At 41.7% G+C, this 20,816-nt stretch overlaps 2 protein-coding genes across 6 annotated transcripts in view; one reads left to right on the plus strand and one right to left on the minus strand.

The window, feature by feature from the left end:
* SYN2 (synapsin II) overlaps positions 1 to 20,816 on the minus strand; it is a 284,431-nt gene that overhangs the window by 75,261 nt on the left and 188,354 nt on the right. The window lies entirely within an intron of this gene.
* Positions 3,257 to 20,816, plus strand: part of TIMP4 (TIMP metallopeptidase inhibitor 4) — a 33,424-nt gene continuing 15,864 nt past the window's right edge. For all 4 annotated transcript variants that reach the window (XR_005774337.1, XR_005774335.1, XR_005774336.1 and 1 more), the window contains exon 1: positions 3,257 to 3,502. Coding sequence is in view for 1 of the 4 variants with exons in the window: in XM_040408485.1 (XP_040264419.1) it covers positions 3,379 to 3,502 (124 nt within the window). In the remaining 3 variants the exon portion in view is untranslated. The remainder of the gene's footprint in view (positions 3,503 to 20,816) is intronic.

Consider the following 20,816-nt stretch of genomic DNA (forward strand, 5'->3'; position numbering starts at 1 on the left):
ATTGGGCCTGAGTATGTTGCTGACAACAGTGCAGAAGAAGATATTTCTGTTGGTTCCGATCAGTGCAGTTTACACGCAGAAAATGTACCAATTGATGACTCAGTGTGTAGCAGTGTATTACAAGCGTCACGTCTTGATGAAGCTGAGGATGTTATTTTTTTTAGTTCCAATGAGTGCCAAGCGGCAGGTCAGGACCAAACAGAAGACATTAGATATTTTAGTTCAGGTCTTTGTTCAACAAAGCAATCAAACGTAGCAGCTGATGATCCAGTCTGTAGTATTCCCCAAAATAGATTTGAACGCCAGAATAGAGTAGCCAGAGGCCCTTATCAGCCAAAACTGAGCATGTTTCCAAGAACTAAAATAGGGAATAAAGAAAGAAATTATCAAAGTGAATGGTATGGAAAATACAGTTGGCTCGATTACAGTCCAGCAAAAGATGCAGCATTTTGTTTCTACTGCCGTTGCTTTTCTTCTAATGATGCAGCACAAAAAGGTCACGCTGACCCAGCCTTTATTGAAAAGGGATTCAGAAACTGGCACAGGGGGAATGAATGTTTAAAAACTCACCAACAATCAAAATCTCATATGCTGAGCACTTCTGCATGGTCAAGCTTTAGTGAAGGAAAACCTATCGATGAGAGCAAGAAAGTTTATCTATCAAAAAAAGAAGAAGAAAGGTGCAAGAGCAGAACTCTCATAAAGCGACTGATTGACATTGTTCGGTGTTTGGCAACAGGTGGCAGACCATTTCGAGGTCACAATGAAAAAAACGATCACCACGAGAGAGGTTTTATTTCTAAATATTATCAATCTACTAAAAAAATTTGATCCTGTGATGCAAAGACATTTGCAAGAATCTCCTCGAAATGCTACATACGTATCTGAGTAACCGCGCCCAGAATGATTTAATCATGGCCTTACATAATATTGTGCAACAAAAAATTGTGTCAGCGATAAATGGAAAAATGATCTCAATAATTGCAGATGATACTGCTGACACCATGAACAGATACCTGTTGTAGTACGATATTTTAATATTGAACAGCAAAGTATAATTGGGCATTTTGTTTCAATTCAAAGGATCTTAAAAGTTGATGCTCAGTCGATTTTTGACCAAATAAATAATGTTCTTGAAATTATTAAAACCGACTGGTCATCAGTGATCTCTGTGTGCTTTGATGGAGCATCTACTACGTCTGGAGGCACTGCAGGTGTTCACATTGCACTAGTTGTCCTGCTAGGCGGTTGTGTGGAAGTTTGGCTGTGAGCTGTATTACATCACCTTCAGACCTTGTTCACACCATAGTTAGCTTAGTGGTAGGACCCCTTGCCATGCTGAGTGACCGTGACGTGGTGCATGATGGGCTCCGATATTTTCCTGACAGGAATATATTGGCAAAAGTCTCAGCTTTTAATATCTGCTTGTATGACCAGCTAGTATAGTCAGTGGCATATCCTTTTGGTGCATTATCTTCAGTGATTTATGTAAAGAAATAAACCATGAAATACTCTATGTACCCTGCTATGCACATTGTTTAAACCTTATCCTAGTTGATGCACGCACCTCAAGTAGACAAAACAGAACAGTGTTTGACTTCTTTGGCATTATGCAGACTCTTTATGCCTTCATGGAGGGAAGTCCTGTGAGACATGCTGTAATGGAGAAGATTTCTCAAGAAGTAGGAACTCAGTTGAAGACTCTAAAGTGACTGTCAAACACAAGGTGGGCATGCAGAGCAGAAGCAGTAAAAGAAAACTTTTCAGTTATTTTACAGGCTTTAAATTAGATCATCGAATCAAGTCGCTTAGCTGATGCTAAAATAAAGCAAGGGGCCTTATTTGTGAATTAAATTCTTTCAAGTTTATCTTTGCTCTGCACATGATACACCCTATTCTCCAAATGGTGGTAAAAGTCAGCAAGACCCTGCAAGCATCAAATCTCAACTTGCTTACTGCAATGACCGTGGTGAAAAGCCTGTGCAACTCCTTGGTTTCCGTGAGAAGTGACCCTGATTATTTTCAGTCCATTTTCCATGACTGTGAAAAAAAAGTGTGCCGAAAATAATATCGCCATTCCCCCAGTTAGGAAGAGAAAGCCTTCTGTCCTTCTTGATGAAGCAGCAGCACAGTCTCCGTATGAAACAAAAGAGGAGCCGGAGAGGAGAACTTCATTTTACCCACTACTGGATTCATTGATGACTGGTATTGACCAGCGATTTGAACAGGAGTCGTGTGATATTGTAACTGCAGTAGGAAAACTGCTAAGCTTGGAGATTCCTAAAGGTGACATAGAAATCCTTGCCAACAAATGTAAGGTGTCAGTGGATTAATTGGAAGCAGAAGTGACACTAAGGGAGTATGATGGACCTACTCCTAAAGGTTGCACCACAAATACCATTAAAGAGTGGCTTGACTGGTTTAAAGAATCAGATCGATCCAACACATTTAATGCTTTTTATAAGTGTGTTTAGTGCTTTACAGTGTTACCTGGGACAAGCTGCCTTTTCAAAAATGACACATGTAAAAACCAAACTGAGGAGTACAATGTCCCAAGAACGCCTGGATGCACTCATGATATCATATAATGAGCAGGAATTGGCTTGGTCGGCTACTTATAACGAGGTCATTGAAGAATTTAAGTCCAAAACACTTTGTGTGACGTCTTCTTCTCTAGAGCATAAAGATGAGGAAAATGCTCATGTACCGTGCAACTTTGTGCAAAAATGTTTACTTAGATTTGTTACAGTTCTAACAGCTTATTTATTCTAAATGTTAGTTTTTTTAAGTTAAAAAATGTTAAATGTTTGTTTACATTGCTAAATGCTTTTTTAATAAAAAAAGTTTTAATACGGTTTTTAAATGTTTGTTTATATTGATAATTATATGAGTGCGGGTCTGTATGTATGTATGCAGAGTGTATTTGTCTATATATATATATATATATATATATATATATATATACATACACACGCGTGCGCGGCGTGTGTGTTTGTGCTTTAGGGTGCACACCCTAATGCAATGGGCTGCGCCCGTCTATGTGGCCACTATTCACTGGGATGTCCATGTGAATAGCCCAATAGATTGCAATGGTTCTGAACACGGCGTGTGAATGAGGAAGTTAGTAGCTGCCTCTGCCCCAGCAAACTACTACGCTGGACTTCCCTCCTGTGATTGGTGTTTCCTTGTGTTTAGAAGGAGGGGCCACTGCTGCTCATCCATAAATAAGGAGGCTTCATGCCATGGTAATAAGACATCATATTGCAAGAGCCTGTCCTGGAAAACTGTCCAGGCTTGTCAGGGGGAAGACATAGACAGCTCCTTGCAGCTTCTGAAGACAATCCCTTGCTTGGCTGGAGGCGCATGTTATAGCTCAGCATGAGTTCTTTCACACACACGTTGCTCTATTGCGCCCTGCTCCTTTTAACCCTTAAGGAGCTGACAGAGGCATGCACCTGCGCTGTCTCTCACCCCCAGGAGCAGTTCTGTAATGCAGATGTTGGTGAGTCTTTCTATGCAATGTACTAAATGTCTGTGCTACTTGTACATAGAATTTTTTATATATTTTTTTTTCTGTAGTTATTTTTGTAGCAGAGCTGATTCTGTCATGAAACTTTTTGGAACTGCATGGGTTGCATTATGACAACCAACAATTTATCTAGGTAGGTACTAGGTGTAAGCACAGGGTTAAGACTCCTTCAGACGAGCAATTGTTTTTTAAATGACTGTACATGGATAGCGTCCGTGTGATGTCTGATTTTATCGTGCACCCATTCACTTGAACCAAGGGTTCTTGTGGAAAGTGGATTGGGCCCGCTGACTATATTGGGTCAATGTTGAGTCCATCTGCTGTCTGTCCTACACCTGGACAGTACACAGGGGGAAAAAAAACCCCTCTCATCTGAATGAGCCTTTAGATTGTGATGAGATGTGTATGTCTCATATCAGAAAGGAATGGGTGATAAAATTGTGAGTTGTTTTTTTTTTGCAGAAATGTAACATTTAAGTATACTTTATCCTATAGCAGCCCTTCATGCCATAGAGTTACTACTGTTTAAGTGTACTTTAAATGTGCATTATCCTATAGCAGCCCATGATGACATAGAGTCACTAGTGTCGTTTCAAATCAACCTGTTCTTGCATGCACGCGGCAGTAACCTGGGATTACACTATAATCCATGGTTGGCCTACCTTAAATAACTGATAAAATTGTGTGTTTTTTTTTTTAAAAGAAATTTTACATTTAAGTAATACTTTAAATGTGCATTATCCTATAGTAGCCCATGATGCCGTACAGTTACTATTACTAGTGTTCGGCTTCGGTTTCAAGCAACCTGCTCTTGTATGCACAAGGTGGTAACCTGGGATTACACTGTATAATCCATGGTTGTCTTGTAATTATAATTAAATTTACTGATAATTTTTATTTTTTTGTAGAAATGTAATATTTAAGTAATACTTTAAATGTGCATTATCTTATAGCAGCCCATGACGCCGCAGAGTTACTAGCACTTCAGTTCAAGCAGCCTGTTCTTGCATGCACACGGTGGTAACCTGGGATTATGCTGTATAATCCATGGTTGGTCTCTAAATATAACTTAATTAACTGATAACATTGTGCCTCAGTTTGCTGCCGAATTTTTGCAGTGATCTTGCTGAGAGCCACAGGGGCTTCCTAGTGTTCAGTGACTCATTTGTTAACGACCTGTAATGGGGCAAGTGACACGAATGATCTGGCACCAAACTGAGCCGACGAGGCTCCTATCAATTACACTCCTGATTATGATGCTTCTGGTATCTGTATTCATGAGGATATCCACCATCCATACTTCTTACAAGGTTTCCCGTTGTGGCTTGTGGCACCTATCGGTAAATTACGGTGAAATATATTCATCTCCGCTCTTGGTCTCCTGCTGTCGGACACACGGCTGCTTAGCTCTCATCCCATGTGCACAGTCGATGTACAACATGCCTCTCCGAAGAACCTCACAATTAGCATCTCTATAGTGCAGATTGTGCTCGGTGCATACTGATTAATAGCTCTAAAGACGCCAATAGAATATCTTTGTGGGCCAAACGCCTAACATGACTGATCATTACTTACACTGACTTTTTTGGGTTACTTTAAGGCTCTGCCCATTATACCATGGTAGCCTGTTTGTAAGTATGCTGTTGCCATTGTTGTGCTTTGTATACTAATATGAATATCGCTAAAATAACAGTACTTATACGGCACCCGAAATTCATAATGAAATCTGTATTTAAATGAACATCCTCAAAAGAGAAGGGCGTTGTCATGGGGTATGAGTCTAAATACCTACTGACAGGTCATGTATCTACTACTAGACTTCTGACATGCAGAAAGTCCCTCTGTGTGTATTCACTGTCCAAGAGATCTCGTTTTCCAATAATTTTAAGCCCCTTAGAAAGGTTGTGCAAACTGGAGAACCCTCTGGAACAATGAGCAAAAAAGATCAGGTAAGTACTTAACTGCTGGCTATTATCTCAACACTCTGGTTCTCCTAGCCCAGCTCTATTTATCCGGCTGCAGCAGTGAAGTCTCTTTGACAACATGTGACTGCTGCAGCCAATCACTGGCTTCAGCGGTGCACTTGAAGAGGCCGGTGATTGGCAGCAGCAGTCATGTGTTTTGACAATGTGACATTACAACTGCAGCCAGATAAATAGAGGGAGAACTGGAGCAGCGGTAACTACTACTAACTGCTACAGCTTTGAAAGTATAAAAATACTCACCTTACCGATCTCCATCATTCCTGTTCCGTTACCGCTTGGGTCTAGGGTTGAAACGATTACTAAAATTAATCGATTAACTCGACACACAAAAATCCTCGAATCAATCGAATCGATGATTGGTTTGTGCCATGTGACCACAGAGTGTGAGTGAAGAGCTTGTTATTACTCACGCTCCGTGGTCACCCGCCTGCTCGCACAACGCTGCTTTGGATCTTGACGTACACACATCGTCAGGACATTTTAGTTCACTGGCGCTGCAGCTGGGCACTGATGGCTAGGAGGGGGAGTGGGAGAACTGATGGCAGTGGGGGGAGCTGGTGGCATTGGGGGAGGAGCTGATGGCAGTGGGAGGGGGAGCAACTGATGACATGGGGGAGCTGGTGGCATTGGAGGTGGAGCTGATGGCACTGGGGTGTGGGAGAGCTGAAGGCACTGAGGGAGTGGAGCTAAAGGCACTTGGGTGGGGGAGAGCTGATGGCACTGGGGTGGGAGAGAGCTGAAGGCACTGGGGAGGAGCTGATGGCACTGGGGTGGGGGAGAGCTGATGGCACTGGGGGAACAGAGCTGATGGCATTGGGGGATAGTGGAGCTGATGGCACTGGGGGGAACTGATGGCAGGGGGTCTGATGAGTTTTTATAGAGGAAAACAGTATATTAATTAATTTTTTCTTATTAGAGTACTTGATTAATCGTAAAAATAATTGGTAGAATACTCGATTAATAAAATAATCATTTACTGTGGCCCTACTTGGGTCCTCCACTGATCTCTACTTCCTGCTCACCGGCTGAGGTGGATCACCACTGCAGCTTTTGATTGGTCATATTTCCTGTACCAAGAGGGAACAGGACGTAGAGATGAGTGGGGGACCCAGGAAGCAGCGGAAAAGCTGGGCGACCACCAGGATGATATCTTTTTTTTTTTTTTTTTTAACATTATGACCCTTTAAAAAAAAAAAAAAACCTTCTATTAGTCAGGCAACTCCTTTAAAGGCTCTGTTCACAGCAGCATTGTGGGTTCTGTTTGTTACAAAATGTCGTCCTAAATTCTGCGTTCTGGATTCACATGAATTATAATGGGGTCCATCCGGGTTCAGTCATAATTTAAAGACTATGTCCAACTTGGAAACCAATTGTTTTTTTTTGTCCCCGTGAATACAAAATGGGAAATAAACAACTCTGTAATAGGTTTTAATTAAACATTTTCTACCATTATTTTCTTTAGCTCCTTCACAGACCTATAGGCCCCATGGTAACAGAAAAGAAACCCTATACAGTCAGGTCTTGCACTACTATCTTCCATCTGTCCTTTGCTTCCAGCTAATCTACCAAACATGTTTGTTGGGAAAATATGGAAGGAAAATAGGACTGCAAGATTAGACTATTCAGGGTTGGTTTGTTGTCTGTTACCATGGAGACGCATTGTCTACTGTACATACAAGCTGTAGAAACAAAACTACAGGAAACTTTTAATAAAGATTTATTGTGGAGTAGATAAATTTATCATTTTAGATTCATTGAGACAATTAAAAAAAATTATTTCTAAGGAGGAAATAAAAATACTCAAAGTCATAATATTCTATTCAGTAGTTTACTAATGGGAAATATACAAATCCCAGACCATATGCTGGATGACAACCCTGCTGCATTCTGTTATAGTGGCTACATTTACTGCTAAGCATCCTGAGCAGAGAGGGACTACAATAAGTGTCTCTAACGCTGAAGGACCCGGCACATCTGTACTTTACACAACCTATTCATTTCAATGGGCATCATGCAATGCTTTATTTCTCCTAGGGAAATGTAATAGTCAAAGTATTGGTCACAGATTACAGCGGGACGTAGCCGCAGGACAACCTGTAAAAAGATGATTTTTGGGTGACCCTTTAAAAAAAAGGAATTTTAGAGACATCTAGAGACCACACTATTATGCTCTACTCTTTGACGACCCCCATCAAACACATGGGAAAAAAATAAATTCACATTCAAAAATTATGTATATTGAAGGTTAATGACCAACATCTAGACGTTTCCTTGGCTCCTGCAAAACAAAGCATGCGTTTGTTCTACTGTGCTTTCTCTCAGGGGTCACTTTACTACAATATTGCCGAGCCCCAGTCACCATCTAGCTGTGTAAGTCTTGTGAAAAGGCTCGGAATTCATGTTAGATCTCCAACAAGAAGTAAGCAGAGAAATTAATTAAGTCTGGGCCAAGCACTTTTCCTCGGCACTTTTGTGAGGGTGATTATTGGTGTGACATTTTGTCTTCTCCTTGTCAGGGCTCTTTTGTCTTGTCTGGCTGATTCCTTTACAACATGCATAGTTAACAAAAGAGATCCAGCTCCCCAGTAATCCGAACAGGACGAGGGAAGGGAAGCCGGGTCAGATGAGAGATGTTGGCTCTGTCACCAAGTGACAACAGAACAGCGAAAACTCCTGTTCAGCAACATCATTTAAATCAAGGATCTAATAGGATTCCCTTGACCATCAGCCAAGAGATAGCAGAACAAACTTTAGGAAATGTCCATAGACCTTAAGAGGTTTGGACTTATCAGAATAAAGTTTTTGAGGAGTCAAGAAGGACATGTACAACCACATCATAATCTTTGCTTGCCATATACAAAATTTTTTTTGTGAAATAATTCATGAAAATAATAAACCCAAACTGCAGATGACCAACTGCACTGTTATCTTCTTAATTGTGGTTAGGCATCCCTTTCCCCCAATGATCCTTTGGTCTTCAGATGTGCCAGAATAACACCACAACCAAATGCTTATCACATTTAAAGGGCATCTGTCAGCATGATCAACCATATTAAACCAGGCATGTATTCTAGTAGGGTTGACCATGCTGATTAAAACAATACCTTTGCTATATCTGTATGTAGAACCATTGTTGAGATGTTGGCATTTTTAGTAATATGTAAATTAGTTGGTTCGTGGTTTGAGCAATAATGGACTGGGCTGAGCCCTTGGAGCACCGCTCTTGTAACACCGCTCTGAGCTGGGCACTCCACACTCCTCCTTGATTGACAGGGCTAGATATCTCATCTATCTCTGTATTCTCGTGCCTGCGAGCCTAAAATAAAATTAACATTGGTGATGGAGTGGTGTGATAAATATACTGGAACAAATAGTCATTGGTGGTCCAGAGGTGTGGACCTACTACTAATGCAGAATAAGGCGTTGGTGTCAGTGTGTTAGCAAAATCATGCATTCTAGTTTGAATCTAAGCGGTCCCAGCGCTCACTGGTTGCAGCAGAGCCTCTGGACCAGGGAGAGGGGGCTGTAGGAAGAGGAGAACATGAGATCCCTGAGAACCTCCTATCAGCTGTGGGTGGGAGTGTAAGAGCACAGCTGCTGAAATAATCATGTATTCTCCTCCTCATACAGCCCTCTCTTCCTGGTCCAGAAGCTCCACTGTCACGGTGGGACCCGCTGCTGGCAGTGGAGCTTCTGGACCAGGAAGAGAGGGCTGCATGAGGAGGAGAACACACGATCCTCTCAGCAGCTGCGCTCTTCTACTCCCACCCATGCTGATGGGCAGATCGCAACGATAGTATGTTCTCCTCCTCGTACAACTCTCTACCTGGTCCAGAGGCTCCGCTGCCACCAATGAGAGCCGGAAACCGCATAGATTCATATTGGAATGCATGATTTTGCCAACACACAGACAACAATGACTTACTCTGCATTAGCACTAGGTCCACACCTTTGGACAACCAATGACTATCTGTTCCAGTATATTTATCACATCCCTCTGTCACAAATATTAACTTTTATTTAAATCATGAAGGTACCAGGCCACAGCTCTAAGCGACCTGTCTAGCCCTGTCAATCAAGGGGGAGGGGAGAGTGCCCAGCTCAGGAGTGCGGTGCTCCAAGGACTCAGTCTGGCCCCTTGGTGCTTGAACCAGCTCATTTATATATCACCAAAATGCACTCTCAACTCGGATTGTATGGTCTCTTCCTAGTACAGCCCTCTCTACCTAGTCCAGAGGCTCAGCTGCCACCAGTGAGTGCTAAGCACCTGCATAGTATCTGGAGAGCATTAGCAAATCACGCATTCATATTGAAATGCATGATTTAGATAACACATTGACGCCAATGCCTTATTCTGCATTATTACTGCGTCCAATCCGTTGGACCACCAATTTGTTCCAGCATATTTATCACACAATGTTATTTATTTATTTTTGGTCAAGCAGGCACTAGAATACAGGGCTAGACAAAATGTCTAGCCCTGCCAATCAAGGGGGGTCCTAGTTCAGAGGGTGTTACAAGAAAGGTGCTCCAAAGGCCAGCCTGGGTGCTTGAACCACCAGCTCATTTACATATGACCTTCAAATGCAAAAATCTCCTACCTACAGAAATAACAAAGGTATTGTTTTAATCAGCATGATCAACCCTACCAAGCAGTATGCCTGGTAGTCAACAAACAAAAAAGAATAACGGAAGTACTGGTCCAAAATTTTGCACGCCGGTGTCACCTGTACTGCCTGATGTCTATATTTAAATATATGAGATAACACGATACCAGTTATTCTGATAATATACTATGATAAAATAATACAGTGGCGTATGTGTTGTAAATTAAACCATTGACTGTAGCAAGAGGTGTGACCCCTGTATAGATGAATCCATGGATAAAAACATCTCTAGTCACTGAATATGTATGGTAGTGATCGGTCTTGTATATCCATGTCTACTACCTGTGTTGACCTCTGCCGGTCTACCACTTACAACCAAACTCTACCTGCCTTGTGCTCTGCCCAGTAATGATTCCTGTATGCTGTCTTGGTGTGCGTTCACTCTAGCCACTGCTAACAGAGATTAACCTGGGGGGAGGCAACCTGCGGGATTCAATGCGAGACAGACTTCCTTCCAGGGGTCAAGGGTGAAGAATTCACAATACCTTAAAGGGGTTTTCGAGATTTTACTACTGATGACCTATCCTCAGTGGGGGTCCAACACCCGGGACCCCTGCCGATCAGCTGTCTGAAAAGGCACCGACGCACCTATGAGCATCGGGCCTTCTCTCTCAGCTTTTCCTAGGCTTAATGACGACACGTTCATGGATTAGGCGCAGGTCAGCCCCATAGAAGTGAATGGGGGTGACCGCGATACCAAGCACAGCTGCTATACAATGTACGGCGTTGTGCTCGGTAAGCTGCGAGAAGGGTGCGTGCTCACGCCTTCTCAAACAGCTGATCAGCGGGGGTCCTGGGTGTTGGAACCCCACTGATCAGATACTGATGACCTATCCTGGCGATAACAAATGAAGAAAGGTAGCGGCAGCATCTCCAGTGAATCCTTTATTGGACGGTCTTTACAGAAAGTGTGCAACGTTTCGGCCGTATCCCAGCCTTTGTCAAGCCTAACACAGAGTGATAATCTCTACCCTTTTAAAGTGCATGCGGCTCCACCGTGGGTGCTGCTCTACAAACACTTTTGTCTACTATCCTAAGGATAAGTCATCAGTAGTAAACCCTTTTAAATCGGACTTACTTTTTGATGACCCATCTTCAGAATAGCATTTGAACTTGAGTTCAGCTGTTTTACTGCTGACAACCTGAATGGGAGCAGCGCTGCAGTAACCAGGTACAGCCAATACACAGTATGAAGCTGGGTAGTGCCAAGTACCTGGTTTCAGCACCCTTTCTAGGAAAAACAGCTGATCAGCTGGGGAATCGTAAGCTAGATCCCATCTGATCTCATAATTATGAGCTACCCTGGAAAATCCTTTTAAAAGGGAACCTGTCACCTAAAAAACACCTCCCAAACCGCCAGCATTACCTTAAAGTAGCCAGCAGTATGTTCCTAAAGATCCTTTTCTTCCTCCGGCCAGATGCACCAAAATCTTGAAAAACGAACTTTAATCCCCTGCACGCGCTATGTAACAGCAGAGTTTGAAGTCAAGGGGGCAGCGGCCTCCTCGCTTCAAGTCAAGATAACCACGCCCCCTTTCCCTGCCCCTTCAGCTCTGATTGACAGCCGCGCACGTGAACGTCTGACGCGCACTCACACTCGGCTGGCTTTGCTGAACAGCCGAAAACTATCGGCTGTCAATCAAAAGCGAAGGAGCAGGGAAAGGGGGCATGGTTATCTTGACTTGAAGCGAGGAGGCCGCTGCCCCCTTGACTTCAAACTCTGCTGTTACATAGCGCGTGCAGGGGATTAAAGTTCGTTTTTCAAGATTTTGGTGCATCTGGCCGGAGGAAGAAAAGGATCTTTAGGAACATACTCCCTTTAAACTCCACTCACTGGTTTTGCCCCCAAAATTTCTAAGTGACCCAGTGGGTCCACATCTCCTGTTGTTCTTGTTACATTGTGGTAGAAACCTTAAGCTGGTCATAGACATGAGGCATGGATCAAATACCACATATCAGAAATTCCAATCAGTACTTAACCTCTCCCAGGTGAACAGATGTAACTCTTGGCAATACACTTGGAAAAAAGCTTAATGAAACTGCTAGCATAGCATTAGGGCCCCGACATTGTCCACATTCGGCTCATAATGCTTTTCTGAAGATTTTCCTAAATCAAAACACAAGTAAGCTAAGCACATGATTGTATATTAGGGGATGTAGATCAGTCTGCTGGAGCGATGGGAGCAAAAAGTCCAGAAGTTCTATAGCTAGTGTAAGCTTTGGTGCGAAGGAGGAAAGTCACAAGATAAGTACATCTAGTATATTGGAAAACCCACAGGCATCGGCTGTCACCTCCAAAATCAGTTTCAGATTAAAGGGGTTGGCCCATCTTGCACTTTGGTAGAATATCGCAAGGATATGCCACCAACGTCCGATATGTGGAGGTCCCACCTCTGGGACCCGTATCTATCTCTAAAAAGGGTCTGCATGTGAGTGGCAAAAATAGCCGAGTGCCAGCTTGCCTATTTCCAGAAATGAGAGGTGGTCACACTTACGCGGTGCTCCCTCCATGCACTTCTACCGAGGTTCCGGAAAATAGTGCGCTCTCTTGGCTCTTTTTGGAACTACCATAAAAATGAATGGAGACTGTGTGGTGTGCTCTCCTACGCTTTGGGGGCCCCATTCTAGAGACAGGTGCGGGTCCCAGAGACCTGCACTTATTGGACATTGGTGGCATAGCCTAGCGATATGCCGCCAAAGTGTGAGATGGGCCAACCCCTTTAAGCATCTTGCCGTGTAGGGTAGGTGGCCCAAAACATAGCCATACCTTTCTTATGAAAATCCATTCCTCTAAGACCACTTTCATTTGGTCAGTATTTTGCATCAGTATTTGTAAGCCAAAACAGGAACCTACAGAGAAAATGGATATTGGAAATTTGTGTGCCTCTTCTGCATTTTGGTTCCACGCCTGGTTTTGGATTACAAATACTGATGAAAAATACTGACCAAATACAGACCATGTGGAAGTGGCCTAATGCTGAGAAAGGCTTCTTTTCATTTTATGCAAATAAGCTTTTTGGTGCATCGGGCATTCCATGCACCATCGCTACTGGCTCTGACCACTGGGTGGCATTATGGTGGAGCAATGGTACACCAAAAGGAACAGCCACAGCTATGATGCACCAAAAAGCTTATCTGCCTATGATGAAACAGGTTTTAGAATTAGAGGTCTGGATTTTCACAGGAAAGGTATGGTTTCGGTGCACCCATCCTACATGGCATAATACTTAAGGCTCATGCACACAACCGTATGTATTTTGCGGTCCGCAAAAAATACGGATGACGTCCGTGTGCATTCCTTATTTTGCGAAACAGCTGGCCCCTAATAGAACAGTCCTATGCTTGTCCGTAATGCGGACAATAATAGGACATGTTCTATTTTTTTGTGGAACGGAAATACGGAGTATGGTACCGTGAGGGTTAAAGAGGCAAGGGCTGCTGGAAAAGTGCTCACAGAGCAACTTTTTTGGCAATAAAGAGACATTACTTGGCATATCACAGACATATGTCTCCATTTACAAAATGAAGCAATAACCCCGGCTGGTTTAATTATTCTCTAATCGCCTGCAGAGTTAATTATGCAGAACATAACAAAACGGCCTCCTCATTTACTGTCCATTAAAAATGTGTCTAGGCTGATAAATGTGACTAAAATGTATGAAGAAAGGCAGCCATCATGCTAATGCAGGCGTGATTCAGATTCTACATGCTATACATAATAAAAGCTGCAAAATAAAAGAAAAAAATCTGCAGAATTAACCCTTGTGACGGAGTGTATGAAACAACCATAGCTAACTGGAGTGGAAGAAGGGGGAGCGTGGCAAAGTAACCTTTTTAAAAGGGGTTGTCCAGATCTTGAAGAAGAAATGGAATGTGATAAACTAACACAACATTACCTAGAAAACTGTCTACTGCCCCAGTGCTCTCACCACTCTTTGTTGCTGTCCTGCAGGGATAACACCTGCATGTATCTGCTGCAGCCAATCACTCTCCGCTGCCTGGCTGCAGCAGTAAGGTACAGGTGGTTGAAACGTTATCACTGCAGGACAGGTGGGTGCACTGTAATAGCGGCAGATTTTTCAGGAACGTGATACATATTTCATCACATCCCCTTCCTTCTCTAAGATGTTATATATATATTTTTTTTAATAGTGTCTTTTTATTGAAACTCCAAAATATAACAATTAAACAGACAGCTGACCAGCAGGTGTAGTTCAGTGAACTCCACTTAAGAAAAGTAAATGTCACATTGCAGGATTAAAAATAAGAGAATACTATCAATGCGCCTGCGCCGATGACGTCACATCTACACCCGGCGCAGGCGCATTGAGAAACGAGCGGCCGAGTGAGTGGCCGCCTCTCAGTGCGCCTGCGCAGATTGAAGATAGGTACGGCCGCGGCGCAGGCGCCAGATTTTGAATGCTAACAGGCAGGGCCAGCAGAGAACGATTCCGTACCCTGGCCCTGTCAATCACAATGCGGAGGGGGCGTCATTACGATCGGAGGATGCGGCTGCTACCAGCAAGTAGCCGCCCTACTTGCTGGTAGCAAGGTAATTTACATATTATAAAAATAGCATTTTATCAAATTCTACTGAACGAAAATTATTATTTTACTTATGTATGCAGAGATCGCAGTGTAGGGATTATTAGTAAACAAAAAAAAAAAAACGGTTTAGTGGGCTGACAGAAGCCCTTTAAATTCCTGTTTCAGACTATTAAAAGACGTGAACAAGCCCCTGTCATAAAGTTGTATGAGATATCTCAGGCCTCTCTGGGGCCAAAATTCTAAATTGTCTGTTAGAGAGACAAGTTCAGGCAGTTCTTCATTCCTCCATATTGGCACATATGGCGACCATCTCTCCCCACCATCCCCAACTATGTGTATCTCGGATAACGGCGAAGGCTCTGCACTCACTGCTTCCTGGTCCTCTGCCGTTGGTGGTGCTGTGACTGCGCACAGTGTGAGGGCGCTCTGTGACCTCACTATATATGTGTCAGGTCACAGCACAGCCAACGGCAGGAGGAAGAAGTGAGAGCGCTAGAGGTGAGGTGCGGCGGCGGCCGGAGCAGGAGAGGTAAGTGTTTTTTTTATTTTGTCATCTGAGGTTAGGGGCTGATGAGAGGAAACGGGGGCTAATGAGAGGCACGGGGGGCTGGTATGAGTCATGGGGCTGATGAGAGGGATATGGGGGCTGATTAGAGGCATGAGGCTCTTAGGGTACTTTCACACTTGCGGCAGAGGATTCCGGTAGGCAGTTCCGTCGCCGGTACTGCCTGCAGGATCCATCAAAAGGCATGCAAACTGATGGCATTTGTCAGACGGATCAGGATCCTGATCCGTATGACAAATGCATTAAAATGCCGGATCCGTCTCTCCGGTGTCATCGGGGAAAAACGGATCTGGCATTTATTTCACATTTTTGCGGTCTAAGCATGCGCAGACCGCAATGCCGGATCCATTTTACCGGGGCTGGATGCGGCATTAATGCATGTCAATGAGAAAAAATTACGGATCTGTCATTCCGGCAAGTGTTCCGGAATTTTGGCCGGAGATAAAACCGTAGCATGCTGCGGTATTATCTCCGTCCTGAAAAGTCAAAAAGACTGAACTGAAGACATCCTGATGCATCCTGAACAGATTTCTCTCCATTCAGAATGCATTAGGATAAAACTGATCAGTTCTTTTCTAGTATTGAGCCCTTAGGACGGAACTCAATGCCGGAAAAGAATAACGCTAGTGTGAAAGTACCCTAATCTGAGGTCTGATTGGGGGTTATTCACATTGGGGTCTGGGTTGAAGTCTGATTGGGGGTCTGATCTGAGGTCTTATTGTGGTCTTATTAACATTAGGGCTGTCAGCTGAAATCTGATTAACTTTCAGGGTCTGTTTGATGGTCTGACCTGAGGTCTAACGAAAAATATTTTTTTCTTATTGTCCTCCTCTAACACCTAGGTGTGCTTTATGGGTCGGTGCGTCTTATAGGGCGAAAAAAAACTGTATATATACACAGTAGTGTTTAAAAAATAGCAGTGAGTTTAAAAAAGCAAATACATTGCAAACTTTTATTTCCATAAATGCATTAGAAATACTACACATTCAATTCAAATCAAAGTAATAAAATGTATACAGTTTGTTTTAATCCTTTACAGAAAGTAAAGAAAAAGGAATATCAGGCTTTCTAAAAAGCAGTCCCAGTATTTCTCTTTAAAAACTCAAAATTGTAATGTATAAACTGAATTATTTTTTTTAGATATTCCATTACTTTGAATTACTAAACTAATATTTAGAGGCATAACCAAAAACTGCTTGACATCTGTGTTGCATGAACTCGAACAACTTTTGGTACCCCTGAAAAGGTGTTCCAGTCCAGGATGAATGGACTACTTTCCACAGTTCCTCTGCATTTTTGGATTTTGCCTCATAAACTGCATTTTTTGTCACCTCACAAGTTCTCAATGGGATTGAGGTCAGGAGATTGGGCTGGCCACTCCATTACCTCAATTCACTTTGTCTGTAACCAAGATGTTCGCTTACTGGTGTCTTTTGGGTTATTGTTATGTTGGAACAATCATTTCAAGGGCATTTCTTTTTCGGCATAAGACATGATCTTCTCAAGTATTTTAATATCTTCAAACTGATCCATATCCCTCATATGAGATAAATAGGCCCAACACCATTGTATGAGAAATATCCCCATATCATGACTTTTGCACCACCATGCCTTCAGTGTACTGTGGCTTGAATTCATTGCTTGGGGGTCGTCTGACACACTGCGGCCACTAGACCCAAAAAAACTATTTTGCTTTCATCAGTCCACAAAAGTTGTGCCATTTCTCTTTGGCCAGTCAATGTGTTCCTCTTCAAATTTTAACCTATTCAGGACATGTCTCTTCTTTCAACACCAAGACTTTGCGGTAACTTTGTTTTACTTAATCTTCTTCTGATTGTAGCAGTATTCACTGGTAACTTCAGATCTTGTTTGATCTTTTTGGAGGTGATCACTTGAGTCTTTGCCATTTTGGCTATTCTTTGATCCAATATCAAAAATCTGGTTGTGCGCGACAGTACCCCACACTCCCTACAACGCCATAAGCAGAGGTATACATAAAATTGTACCTGTTTGAACTTTGCTGTCACTTTTCTGCGCTTACCAATACTCTTTTGTATGCTGGTACTTGTATATTAGTGGGATAGGGAGCCCTATATATTTTGCAGAAAATGGGCTTGCCCCGGCCCGTGGCCCCGAGCACTATGTGACGTCACTGAACTAGGTTACGGGTATCTAGGAGTGTCAAAAAAGCACCAACGCGTTTCCGATAATCGTTATCCTTTATCAGGGATGTAGACTACTTCTTCTAGTGCTCCTTATATAGGGTTCTCCTGCCTTCCCATTTTTAACCCTTGGTTATCTGTCATGCTCTTCTCCTTCATTCAAATGCAAATAATTTAATCTCTGAATTTATCTCTATTGGTTCTAGGGTATTCATATAAAAAAATCCAACGTGTCTCCACTTTAGCCTTTTTTTTTTATTTTTATAAAATCTCCTCTTTTATCTCCCTTAATTATTTATATTCCACTAGATTAGGTTCCCTCACTTAGACCCCCATGTTTCTCCTTATAATGTCGGGATAAGGGATAGTCATCGTATTTACTGTGACTATTTTAAATATGTTCCTCCATTCTCTTATTTAATGAACTTTTTATACGTCCTATATATATATATATATATCTTATTACATGGACAAGTTAATGAATAAATAACACCTCGACTGTTACATATAATATAGTCTCTTATATCATGCACAAATGAGCCATCTGTATTTTTTACTTGTATATTTTTTCCAGATTTTTTACCTTTTACATACCCCACATATTCCACATGGAAAGAAACCTTTTAATGGTTGCTTTATTTTTTAATTATTCACCTGTATATTTATGCATTTATTTGTTGGTGCCATCATATTCCCCACATTTCTAGCCTTCCTATGTATACATTTGGGAATATCATCACCTACTATTTGATCCTCTTTCAAAATGTCCTAATGTTTTTTTTATAATTTTTTTTAAATAGCTTCGTCTGGCAATTATATTGTGTAATAATAGGCGGTATTTCAAAATGTTCCCCATCATTCATCTCTCCATTTTGATTCTCACATCTCTTGTTCTTAATTTGTTCCTGTCTTTCTAGTTCAGCTATTATTATTTTTTGGTCTGTTAACCTCTCCCTCTAGCTGAACTAGAAAGACAGAAATAAATTATTTTATGATGATTAAGAGATGTGAGAATGAAAATGGAGAGAAGAATGATGGGGAACATTTTGAAATACCGCCTATTATTACACAATATAATTGCCAGACAAAGCTATTTAAAAATATTATTAAAAAACATTGGGACATTTTGAAAGAGGATAAAATAGTAGGTGATGATATCCCCAAATGTATAGATAGGAAGGCTAGAAATGTGGGGAATATGGTGGCACCAACAAATAAATGCATAAATATACAGGTGAATAATTCAAAAATAAAGCAACCATTAAAAGGTTTCTTTCCATGTGGAATATGTGGGGTATGTAAAAGGTTAAAAATTACAAACAAATCTGGAAATAAATATACAAGTAAAAAATACAGATGGCTCATTTGTGCATGATATAAGAGACTATATTACATGTAACAGTCGAGGTGTTATTTATTCATTAACTTGTCCATGTAATAAGATATATATATATAGGACGTATAAAAAGTTCATTAAATAGGAGAATGGAGGAACATATTTATAATATTCACAGAAAATATGATGACTATCCCTTATCCTGACATTATAAGGTGAAACATGGGGGTCTAAAAGAGGGAACCTAATCTAGTGGAATAGAAATAATTAAGGGACATAAAAGAGGAGGAGATTTTATTTTAAAAAAAATGTCTAAAGTGGAGACACGTTGGATTTTTAATAATCAATACACTAGCACCAATAGGGATAAATTCAGAAATTGAATTATTTGCATTTGAATGAAGGAGAAGAACATGACAGATAACCAAGGGTCAAAAATGGGAGGGGAGGAAAACCCTATATAAGGAACACTAGGAGAAGTAGTCTACATCCCTGATAAAGGATAACGATTATCCGAAATGCGTTGGAGCTTTTTTGACACTCCTAGATTCCCGTAACCTAGTTCATTGACGTCACATAGCGCTCGGTCTTTAGCACGAGTTAACGAGTCTAAAACATCGAGCGGTGCCACGGGCCGGGGCAAGCTCATTTTCTACAAAATATATAGGGCTCCCTATCCCACTAATATACAAGTACCAGCATACAAAAGAGGATTGGTAAGCGCAGAAAAGTGACAGCAAAGTTCAAACAGGTACAATTATATGTATAGTTGGATTGATGCTGTGAATGCACGTTTTACCTCTGCTTATGGCGTTGTAGGGAGTGTGGGGTACTGTCGCGCACAACCAGATTTTAGATATTAGTTTTTTTTTTTTTTTCAGCAGCCGCGATACTGCTGCGGTACCGCAGCGTCAGTGATAGGTATAGAGGATAAAAGCGCCAGTGTAATATGGTCTTTAAGGATTCTTTGATCCATTTGAACAGTAGTTCCCCATTTTCTTCCATGTCTTTCAAGTTTTGGTTGCCACTTCAAGCCACTTGAGATCATTTTAGATGAGCAGCCTATAATTTGTTGCACTTCTCTATATGTTTTTTCCTCTCCAATCAATGTTTTAATCAAAGTAGGTTCTTTATCAGAACAATGCCTGGAACTACCCATTTTCCCCACTATTTCATAAGGAAATGCACTATAACCGACATGTACAATATTTACCACCCTCATACCTTAAATAAGGGCCAAAATGACCACTGTTTATTCCACAGAATGAATGACTTCACCAATGTAACTCCTCACTGCTATAAATTTGAGCATGAGCCTTTCAATTAATGATTCAATTACTCAGAATGAGTGGCATGCATGTCCTAACAGTTGGGTCTGTTTTTTTTTTTTCTATTACTCTACTAAACTTACAATTAATGATCTTAGACTGCTATTTTTTGAAGACTACTGTAGATAATATAGGATCCACCATTCATAATAGGGGATATCACAGCTTATCTGCTTCCTCCGGATCTCTGAGCAGGTCACAGAGCATGCCCATTAAAATCTCCCATTGAAGTCAGTGAGGTCAGCTCTTGTCCATGTAAATCCTGTTAACAACAGTTCAGGCAAAATGGTTTCCTCCATAATCATGTTCAGGAAATAGAAAAAAAAAAAAATCTAAAATCATAAAAAAAAGGATTTGTGTCCCTTTCTGGTAAATAAAAAAAAATCTTACACATTTACTTTAAAGTGTCTGTATGAGATTGGAAAAAGGCCAGTTCTTCTTTTTAGGCTACATGCACACGACCGTTCAGTTTTTTGCGGTCCGCAAACCGCGGATCCGCAAAAAACGGAAGCCGCCCTTATGCATTCTGCAATTTGCGGAACGGAACGGGCGGCCCATTGTAGAAATGCCTATTCTTGTCCGCAAAACAGACAAGAATAAGACATGTTATATTGTTTTTGCGGGGCCACGGAATGGAGCAACGGATGCGGACAGCACACGGAGTACTGTCTGCATCTTTTGCGGCCCCACTGAAGT

Source organism: Bufo bufo, chromosome 9 (assembly GCF_905171765.1).
Source record: "Bufo bufo chromosome 9, aBufBuf1.1, whole genome shotgun sequence".
Classification (NCBI taxonomy): Eukaryota; Metazoa; Chordata; class Amphibia; order Anura; family Bufonidae; genus Bufo; species Bufo bufo.